The 11,431-nt window shown below is 38.5% G+C and overlaps 1 protein-coding gene across 1 annotated transcript in view; it reads right to left on the bottom strand.

Moving 5' to 3' along the window:
- Window positions 1–3,294: 3,294 nt before the first annotated feature.
- LOC121888462 (cadherin-18) overlaps window positions 3,295–11,431 on the bottom strand; it is an 88,800-nt gene continuing 80,663 nt past the window's right edge. Inside the window, exon 12 of the mRNA XM_042399971.1 lies at window positions 3,295–4,130. Within this exon, the coding sequence (XP_042255905.1) occupies window positions 3,625–4,130 (506 nt within the window). The 3' untranslated portion in view covers window positions 3,295–3,624. The remainder of the gene's footprint in view (window positions 4,131–11,431) is intronic.

The raw sequence follows: 11,431 nt of genomic DNA, 5'->3' as shown, positions 1-11,431 counted from the left end.
CAGTCAAAAATGAAGATACAGTACTAACATATGTATTTTCTTTAACCCTTTCACTCTAAAGTCTGACTATGCTGTTATAATTTCTGCACTTGAAATTTAAATGGTGCACCAGTGATTTAGCATTGTACTTAACATTGGAGGGTTTGGTCAAAATTGGTGCAGCAGAACCTGAGATAGTCTGACTTTAGTTCTAAATATAGGTCAAACTCTAACATTGGATCTTAAAATTTTCAATAATGCAACTCAGTAGCGCTTTTTGTCAAGGCTCTTTAATGCCTGATAAAATTCCCACATCTTTTAAACTCTAGACCTCTGGGTTCAACCCTGTTAAAATGTCTGTTCTTATAAAAATTTCCAATCCCAAATGGAGGTTACCATTTTCTTAGAGTTTAAAAGTCTCCTCCAGAGCCATATATAAAAAATTATTCAATCTTCAAAAGACTGAGTTGTATTAAATTGGTGCACTGTCCTTTTTTTAATGCTACTTGGGTTCGAGACCAGTGTACACAATGAGTTTAGTGTTTGTGACCTGGGATAGTTCCTCAAGAATCTCTCAACAAATGAATGACAGTGCTTTGATCCAGGTAACAAAAATACAGTTTTGAAGGTGTATATTTTCTACCTGAAAGACATTCTACCATTTGGAGCACTTTACGACTGTATGGAGGAAAGTATCCATCTTCCAGAACAAGGCTCCCATTTCCAAAACTACCTTTAACCTTGTTTACACAGCCCTTTAGGGTGGGTACTGGTGTGTGTATGTGTGTGTGTTTGTTTGTTTTGGTTTTTTTCTTGCCTGAGGAAAGAAATTTTGACATTTTAGGTGCCTGGAAGTCATCCAGAAGTTTTTGTGACTTATGTTTCCCTTGGCAACCACAGTAAGAGAGACTGATTTTGTGAAGAATAGGGGAAATGGATGAATGAGAGGAGAATGATAGATTGTGAGACAACATTTGACATTTGCTGAGCTCATCTAATGTTATGAAGCAAACACAAATCATACACTTTAAAAAAAATGTAAATACAGTGACTGAAATAGACACATTAGCAGGGAAATAACCACTGAATGTCAAATTTGGGAACTTCAACACTTGCCTTTGGCTACCTTTTATGACCTTTGCCGTGGGCCAGCCCTCAGGCTCCTCACAAATGTTAAAAGAATCTCTACGCTCATCTCCTTGTTTCAATCCAATTGTAAAAAAAAGACAGAAACAGTCATTCTGTGGGCAGAAAGAAATAATGAGCAAGAGAATGAGGAGGAAGAAGAATGAGACAGGACTGTTATAAAGAGAAAGGAGTCATGATATCAGGATGTACGAGTGGAGAGTTTAAAATATTCATCATCCTCCCTTCGTCTCTCTTAAGACCATCGTCAGCGTTTCTGAAGCAACCAACACTGAACTAGAGCACGACAGGACAGAGGAGTCAGGACTGGGTGGAGATAACTAATCGGCATGTACGAGTGATACAAGTTCAGATGTTAGGGCCCACGTGCGTTTTCTTTTTTTTTTTTTTGTCTCCTGTCATCATTTTACAGAGACACAATGAAAAGTTCTGTTGCAAAAATGAGACATCCACCATTTTTGGAAGCTATTTGAACTTTCCAGACATGACCCCATTTTTACAAAATGCTTTATAGCACAAAATGAAAGCAAATGGTACCTTTTTTTGGAGGTGAACCGGCTGCTTTATCCCCCGGCTGACAAAATGACACCACTTTTAAAGTTGAGTTTTCTTGTCTCTTCGACATTTTAAGTGGTAAATGTGAGACGATTCTTTGTTCTCTAATGGATGTAAGGGATGTAGAGTCCCTTCCATTTAACATCCATATAAAGCACCATGACGATGTCACTTTGGTACTTTGAATGGGACAACTCAGATAAGATTTCTAATAGAGAGAGGTCAAGACTCCTCTACGGTATTACACAGACAAGAAATCGTGTAAATTAAAATGTTAAAATTTGATGTTCGTTCTAATGTTTTACTTGGCAGAAACCATTAAATTGATTAGAAAGTCACAAATGTTGCATCAGTCTAACTGGTAGGGGTCAGGCTATGTTATACTATGAAATAAACACTGTATGGAATCTTGCATGCTGTTTTGTAGTTATTGCACAAGAAATGAATTAACTCTGTTCTCTACTAACAAGAAGTGTGCACTGAAGGATGCCAATTAAACTGGGACTTTGGAAAACTACTCATGCACATTTGGAAAAACAGCTAATGTAAATTTTGAAAAGGTAACAAAACTAAAAAGTTTGTTCAGCTAATTAAACTGCCTACAATCACTTTTACTTTCACCCGTCGGCTCCTCCATTTCTCATTTGCATTGCATTGTGCATTGTATTGCATTCCCACCACAAACAAACCGCTCCTGAGCTCTTTTGGGACCGGATCAAGAACACTTTCTCTCTAAAGGGTCTCGGTGCGGTTGTTTTGGTCCCCACCCGAGCGCGAATACTGTGTTCACACCTGCCAAAACGAATTGTGCCGAGGGGGGGAAACGAACCAGAGTTCGATTTTTAACCGGGCTAAAAAGGGGCAGGTGTGAAAACACCCTTAAAATTAGTATGTATGTTGAGAAACAGCATGTACATCTGCATAATCCAAAAAAAGAGCATACCCATATTTCCTTCAGCAGTCCCATTGCAAAAAGTGTCACGCACAAACAAACTAATGAACCAACACAGAGAGTCTGGCTGCTATAGAAGAGCTCCCAAACATCTAATAAATTGGAAAGTTGACCATGAGAAGACCCCGGGGAAACTTCAGGATACCAAGGTTCTTATTTCTTTTTTTTTTTTCCTGTTCCATAAAATCCATTGCAGAGAAAAACTGGACCAAAGTATTTTGTGTCTTCACCGGTTTAGCCTTGTCATCACAGTTTTTGTAATATATTAAGAAAACTGTGAATAGTTAAATTTATATACCTTAACATATGAGTATATCCCTGTGGATTAAAGATGCCACTTGCAATAATGTTCCATTGAAATCACATTTTATAAGGTTATTCTGTATTACCCTTTCTCAGTTAACATCAAAGGAGCTTATAATATAAATATGTGGTTTATGACTTATTTCAGTGAGTGTTTAAAAGATAATGGCTGCATGGAATGAATGACACAAAACATAAGCTCATTTGATTGGCTCTGTCATTATTGTACATATGGCTGGCTCAGCATCATCCTCTGTGTGGTGAATCATGAACACCTTGAGTAATGCCTCCCACCATGATATTCTTAACTACATGCTGTATATCCATTCTGCAGGAAGAAGACAAGTGTACACTCTCTCTCACATATCCACTCATATGGATTTAAGGACTTTATTGAGCAATAAAAAATATACACCAAGGAAAATATCATTTTCCTTTTTCCCCATATTGTTGTTCTTCCATCTCAAAATCTGATTCAATACTTCCAGATGAACGACCCATGATCCAAAGCGACAAAATGAAAAAGAAAAAGGAGAAAAAAAAAACAAAATAGAGCAGTCTTTTCAGTTCAACAGTAGAAGTTAAAAACCACCGGAACAGTTTGACAGCATCTCTGTTTATATCGTTCACTGAAAATTTGAAAAACGGATTTCAAACAGATTTGGTTTTAACAGGAGTGAAATCACAGACTAGGTCGTCACATCTGATTCTGCCTCTCCGTAGAGTTCTGCCAGTTTCTGGAACTCGGGCCCCCAGTCGTCCAGGTAGTTATAATCCTGCTCCGAATGTGTGCCGGGAGAGTCTAAAGGACTGATGGATCCTGTGGGTGAGCCCTGGCCCTCGTAAGCGTAGGTCTGGAGGGAGTCGTAGGGTGGCACAGTGGTGTCCATGTCGGCCTCCACCAGTCTCTGCTTGATGAACTCGTGAACATCCACCTCGTCCAGCTCCACCGACGGGCTGCGGCGGCTGCGGGGCGGGGCGCAATGTTGCCTCGCCTCCGGGCGAACGTCCCGTCTGAACTTGAGCTCCTCGGCGGCAGCCGGGTTGCGAAGGGCGATGATGTCGAAGGCCTCCGTGTCCTCCTCGCCTCCGCCCTCGTCGTCGTAGGTGACCACATTCTCACGGATATCCTCTTCAGAGATGATGAGGGGCTCTTTTTTGCTCCGCCTCAGAGTGATGAAAAGAACCACGATGGCTGCAAGACAGAAGACGCTTTGTGAATAATAATGAAATTGACAACAGACAGTTAACAGGGATACTGTGAAATAGCAGTTTGACATGCCCCCTTGAAGAAAAAGATCAAATGAGCAAAGTAAATTGAGAAGTGATGAGAATAATACCGGAAAAATCAGTAGTAACGTAATAGTACAATTCTGGAAAACGACTTCCTTACAATAAAATAACATACTCCACAAGTATGAGAGAAAGATAAATTGTAAAGGGTTTCTTAAACAATGAAATTAACAAGCCACTTAGCACAACATCATCACATAAAAACAGCTGAATGTGGTTACAATGCTCAGCCATGTTTTTTTTTTATGCTAATACCAATCCCTGTGTGTGTGCCTGTGTTAGTTATTAATTCATAGCTCATGACAGAAAAACATGTTGTGCTTCGTAAACAGCCAACCAAATGAACACAAGCCGATTTTATGTGCATTTTTATCTGAATTTCCATCAGGACACTAAAACTGGCCAAGCGTTGAGAGGTTGTAAATCAATAATATGCTTCAGCCGACATTAGCATGGCTGTGATGACTCTTTGAATGCAAGCTGTTGAGTTGATGACAATTTTCGCATTACCATCATCTGTGGAACACATTTAACAACATCTCAAAGCCAAAAATGCTAAACGATAAGCTGAGAGAGAAAGTGAACATGTGTCAGCATATGCAGTTGTGTCTCGTGTCGTCATCTGTTAGTTTTAGGTGAAGCCGGTAATGGAAAGAATGAATCAGTTTTGCCGCATAAAATAAAATATATTATGATGTTGCTGTATGTGTCTGCAGATAAGTAGCTTACAATGTGAAAAAAATCTTTTCCAACTCTTAATGAAGTCATTAAGCCAAGTAATATTTTATGACATGCTACATCTTGGAACTTGTTCCTACAACTAATGAGAGTCATGCTTCTTTGGGTTAATGATGACCTCTCTGCAAGATGTTAACAGTAACATCTATTTAATACAATAGCGTCAGCAAGGGAAGTACATTTTTACAGCAGCGCAATATCTAAAAGGAGTTCATTATGCTACATCAGTAGAGACGAGAGAGATAGATCAGTGTTCCTGCAGATGCATCTTTCCTTCACATTTAAATTGAATTGAATTTCAGCAAGAAGAAGAAAAAAAAAAGGTTCAAAGAACAAAAAGGGAGCTTTTTTAAAAAGATGGTATAAATGTTTTCTGCATCTCATCATTGCACATCAAACTTTGTGTACTATATTTATCCAAACGGCAACACACCACTGTGTTACATCAGCCTCTCAGGATAAGACACCATATAACACATCAGGTGAGAGCTAGACAGAGAGACAGGAAGGTGCTACTGGTGGTGGATTAAGAGGAGGTGAAGGTTTCAGCTTTCATAACATCAAGGATGCAATGATGCATCTGGCTTATCTACTGTATTTACGTAAGGGATAAAGTTTTTGTACACATATTTTGGATATACGGCGTTCTGTGGATGGATTATGGAGCAGTTTCGAGTTAAAGGTGTGCTGCCACCAAGCTTGAGCAGTTTAGTCAAACACTTGAGACTTTACTCTTTCAGTTCACTTGGCCATGTGAGAATAATCGCACTGAATTAGTGGACTGAACAGACTGAAGATGCCAGACTTAGTCCTCTTCCAGCTTTTGTCAATGTGAAATGATTTCTGAATACAGGCTATTATGGGTCTAAGCAGGGACACAATAGCTCGGGGGCCCTCTGGGACAAAAATAAGATGAACTGTTTGCGTTCACTTGGTTAATAAAGGTCTTAAACCATTACTTTGACAATGGACTTTTGTACAAGACAAGTAGACAAAACGGGCAATCTTTATTCACCTGACATTGTGGATTAGTAATCCTAAAGAAATGAACAATTACTTAAATTACCTAAACCAGAGGTGCCCAAATTCTTTCCTATGAAAGGCCAAAAAAATTCAAATGAATAAAAACAATACTCTTTAATCTGCTTAACAGTAATTTTAATAATTTGCAAAGATGATTGTTAAAAACATAAAACATCCATATGCTTCTTTCTGGGAGCATCAACACATTTAAAAGGAAAGACACCTTTCTGACAGAAAGTGCAACTCAAAGTGCTTCAGAAAATTAAAGTTGAAAATAGTTGTATTGTCCACCTTTTTGTAATCATGAGTGGACATTTGACATCAGCTTAAGTTAAAGATCATAGTGACAACACAGAATAACAAATCAATATTGGATATTGAGTTTACATTGAGCAACGTTTGAGTTACACACCATCACAAAATTAAGTATTACATTCTTCAGTGCCTTGTACAGTCATTTATCATTTGCAGTATCAGTGGGAGACGTGAAGCTTGTCTTTGTTTTCCAACATTAGGCTCCAGCTGACGTACTGACAGAGTGAGGATGTCATGAAGGTGAGAGTCATTAAGTTTCTCAGCTTAAACTGCTCACAAAGGTACGTACTTCCATTACCTGTCTGTGTCTGTGGATCTCTGCATACCTGTCTGCTAGAACACATCTGTAGGACTCCGGTAAGTGAAGGAGCTCTGAACTTGTTTTAGAGTTGTCAATCAGTCTGGAGTTCAATTAGTTGAACCTCCTCAGTGACTGTGTCCACATTAACAGAAAAAGGAAAGAGTAAATAGCTCTAAGACTGTTGAGTTTTGTCTGAAATCTTCAAAGTGTCGGTCAAACTCCAGCACAAGATGGCTGAGAATGTCCATATACTTGTGAACGTTCCCTTCCATCAAGCCTACTTCTCTCTCTAAGACTGGGGAGTAATGGACCAAATTTGCTGAACATGGAGACGAGGAAAAAAAGAAGAAACAGTGCAAGAATCTGAGCATAAAAAACAGGAGGTATGCAAAAGCTGAGGGGGGAAAATGGGCCAGGAGTAAATTAAACTATGGTAATTTAATATAAATAATAAAATAAAGCTTGATAAACAAAAATATAAAAAAGGCCCCACGACTGGATGCATACTCAACTTCACATTATATTTTTTTGTGATCATCTGAATGCAGGTCACCTGCTGAGAGATATCTGCTGAGCAGTAGTAGTTTTGCTTGAAGGCTCTGATGTGATCAAACAGCTGGCTGATTCTGGTCTTTCCCTCGGAGCTGAAGATTCAAAACATTGAGCAGCTCTGTGATGTCCGCCAGAAAAGCCAGGTCAAAAATGCATAGCTTATCTGTGGGAACATTACCCTCCTTTCCTGCTTGAAACATCCTGATCTCATCATGCAACTCAAAAAAAAAATAACAGCGGAGAACTTTCTCTCGGCTCAGGCATCTCACCTCCTGGTGGTTCAGCACATCATCATACTGCTCATCCATCTCATCCAGCAGAGTCTTGAACTGACGGTGAGACAGTGCCTCGGAGTGTATATTGTTGACAACAGAGGCAACACCGTGCATCACATTCTTAAGCCCAACTGCTTTGGCACACAGCTGTTCTTTGTGTAAAATACAATGGTATTTTAAAATTGCCCCCACACTTGTGGACTTTCTTTGATACCAGTGTAGTGAGGCCAGATTACTTCCCTACCATTGCAGTTGTAATTCAAGAGAGATTCTCCAAAATCCACCACTTCTGTCGTACCTGAAAGTGTCTCAATGCCAGCCAACTCCTGCTCGACTTCAAAATGTTTGCTGACTCCATGCAGAAACACCAACAACTATGCAGAGTCGGATATATCAGTGCTCTCGTCGTAAGCGATGGAAAAGGCATAAAAACCCACTTGCTTCATCCGTGATTTGCTCATGGTTGTCTTGAGCCATGTCCTCGACGCGGTGGGTAACGGTGTTCTGGGACAAGCCCGCCCCAGTAAGACACTGTTTCACAAAGTCTCAGCATGAAAAAACTCATCCATTCTTCGCAATCAGTGCAGATATCTGATAACTTAGCGCAGGTTTCATTCTCTTGTGCTGATGACGGCTGCAACAAAGCACATGGCTGAGAGTTAAGTTTAGCTAGCAGGCCTTCTCCTTTTGGTCCTCGCCACTGCACTTTGGAAAAAACAAGGGAATGTTTTGTTTCGTTTCGTTTTGACAACGGATATTATATTCTTTCAAAACAGCCACTCTTTGCAAATGAGACAAACTACTGCTGAATTTATTTCTGTATTATTTCTTTTTCTAAATTTTCTTTTATTTGTGTGTCACTGCCTTGATTGCTCCATCTTGACTGGCTGACTCAAAGCCAGCGACATAGCACACACAGCATGTGAGCATTTCTTTTAAAATATATTAAAATACCCTCTATACTTTGGATGAGTAATATATTATTATCCCTTCTGTTGTTGTCTGAAAATTATACTGAAACAAAATCTGAGAAATGAAAAACAGAGGAGAGGGAGAGAGAGAGAGAAAATACAGTAATTCTTTGTATATGAGATGTATGTGATTTAATAGGGAAGCTTAACAGCACTGTTCTTTACGTTTCAAATTGGTTTAAAATTTACATTTCAAATTGGTTTAGGTCAGGGCTGCCCAATTTGGCCCACAGTGAATCTGGGGATTAATGGGGCCCTTGAGGGTTTATGAAGTTGCCTGCTAAGTGGGTTGCTTGGGCCTAAAGTAATGGCATAAATTTAAAGTAAAACAAAGTATTTTTCACATCAAAATGTTTCACCTGATAATCTCACATGTTACTAAAAATTTAGTCCAGTAACTCTACTATATGTGTCGTTTTCTAGCCCCGGTTGAGTTGTAATTGGATGGTGTCAAACCAAATGTAAAAGGCAACAAACTTTTCCATTATGGTCTGAACTAATAATTGGTCTAACTACTCATAACTGAAGTAATTATGTAAAGATTAATCTATCTAAATATATTTAATTGTTCTGTGCAGTTCCATGCCTGTGTTTTTAATAATAATGTCACCCCAGCTGCATGTGAATTAATCTAGCTCGTTGCCATGTTCAACCATGTAAGCTTCATGGTTTCAGCGATGGCAGCGTCCATAGCGGTGATAGAAAGACCTGAAAGAATCTTTGTAATAAACTAAACATCATATACATTCACTGAATGAAGATTATGAAAATAAAATGCACATTTCTCACTATAAAAGTTATCAAAACACATTTTAATGCGGAAACTATCTTAAAATATTGCATTTTCACTGATAATAGAGTGTCAGTCTTTTTTGTTTGTTTGTTTGTTTGCAGAAAGAAACTTGACAGTCACTTGACAGCACATGCCTGATAACAGGCCTTCTGCACATACTGGGCTCCATCAATATTGGCTTACTGACATAAAGGGGTGAGAACAGCCTCTTGAACGTACTAGTGGGTTTAGTGAGCCCCTACTAGCCCGTATATTTGGGACAGATGTGCGATGATAACGCCTATTCAACAGACTTGTTGCTATGGAGCTGGAACGAGAGGAGACTAGCTGACAAGAATGACTGTATAACATCAAGTCAACGATTTTCAGATAGTTTTAGATTCTGAAAAACCTTTTTAGACTATTAAGAAACATTGCCATTAGTATTTGTCCTGTATTAATGCTAAAAGGTCAGTCAAGTTCATTCAACATTACACATAAATTGTAGTTGGTTGTGCATTTTAATCCAGTTCCTCATTTGATGCAATTACTATGTAATATTGTATCATTTCTTTGAAAATTCTAAATTATGTCCAACCCACAAAAATCCAAAACCATGACTTTACTAATATTTTATGTTCTGTAAGTCATGTATAAAGGCCACTACAAACTGGAGTCAGCCGTGAGATAGTTTGTATCCCTTTCTGACTCACTCTACGGTTAATTACAATGGCTTATTGGAGGGCAAGGACATAAAACACGGACGTTAATCGGACAGACAGAACAATCAGACACAAACAAACCACACACTTACAAGAAAAGATGAGACAGAATTGAATGTGTGAGTCATATACGATACAGACATTGATGTCCTGTCTGAACCTTGTAGATGCCTTTTTGGCTGGACCAACCCTACAACCCCCATCGTCTGTGACTGATTGACTGACTGAGTAGCTGAGTGATGAAGTCATACCATTGGTTGGCCGAAGGCAGCCGGAGCTAAATGTCCCAGAATGCATTTTGCACCAACCGACAGCAATGCAGTGGTGGAGATTAAGCTGTTTTTCACTGTAGAACTGTTATTGTGTTACTTTATTAAGTTTTAATATCTTCTCAGGTGAGAAAGGAACCATTAAGGTTCCCAGTATGTGGTCAGTTTATCCAAATAACGCCTATTTGAGAGGACAGGATCTGTGCGCCATCACTTACACTTATAGTTACTGTCAATTTCTGCATGTTACATGCGTATATTGTCTTTTCTAAATAAAGCACTTCCGTGTTCATGGTAAATAAAATAAAAGGAATATAACAAATACATTTACAAATGCAAACTTTACACACATGAAACACTCTGTATTGGAGTCATTTAAACTTAGCATCAGTGATTAACTTGATAGTTACTGCATTAAAACTATTTTTCTGATTGTAAGTGAAATGATATTTAAAACATTTAAAAATAGCCTAAATCTTAACTCAACCTTTCTTAAAACAGCACCATATAGTCTACATTCAAAATCTAGTGCAATGTATTTTAAGTATTTTTAATGTTTTTCTTATGTGTACAACACCTTGAGTTACAACTACTGTATGAAAAGTACTATACAAATAAATAAACTTGAACTTACTTAAAGACAAACATCTTAATAATGTTGCAATGTTCATGTCTGATGGTAACCAGGCAACATACAAATTAAAAGCCCTCTAGCATTTATTACACAGTCCAGCCATATAATAGCTTTTGACCTAGTCTTGTTTGTCACCTAATGAGCTTTTGTCTAAAAACCAGCTCGGCACTCTTTTGTTACACCCTTGAATCTGACTAACAATGTTTTTGGGTACAAGTACATCTGATGGCCAGGAAGTGTTAGAGACCATGCTGTAGCTCACATTCATCCATATTTTAGAAGGTTATTTTTTGGGCGTAAAACATGTGACAAATGACTCAGTGTATCAGTGTTGGATAAATAAACTTTGCCTGAATACAATGTTGTCTAATATTCTGAAAGTTTCTAGATTTAGATCAGGAAATATCTGGTCAATAAATAAGAAAACAAGCCTAAGAATCTGACTAAGCATTCAATTCCAAATGTCGATACATGACACTTCAATACTCAGACATATCTCAGTTGCTACACAAAAGGGAGGGGCATTATATGCACCAAATGTGCCCAGTGAGATTTAAACAGAGAATATTGTAGCAGAGATGGCAAATTATGTCAAACGGTGCAGACAGGTCAAATCACTGTCTGTTAAATG

The sequence above is a fragment of the Thunnus maccoyii genome, chromosome 21 (genome assembly GCF_910596095.1).
Source record: "Thunnus maccoyii chromosome 21, fThuMac1.1, whole genome shotgun sequence".
NCBI lineage: Eukaryota > Metazoa > Chordata > Actinopteri > Scombriformes > Scombridae > Thunnus > Thunnus maccoyii.
The sequence above is the reverse complement of the archived record's forward strand: the minus strand, read 5'-3'. Positions and strand labels throughout refer to the sequence as shown.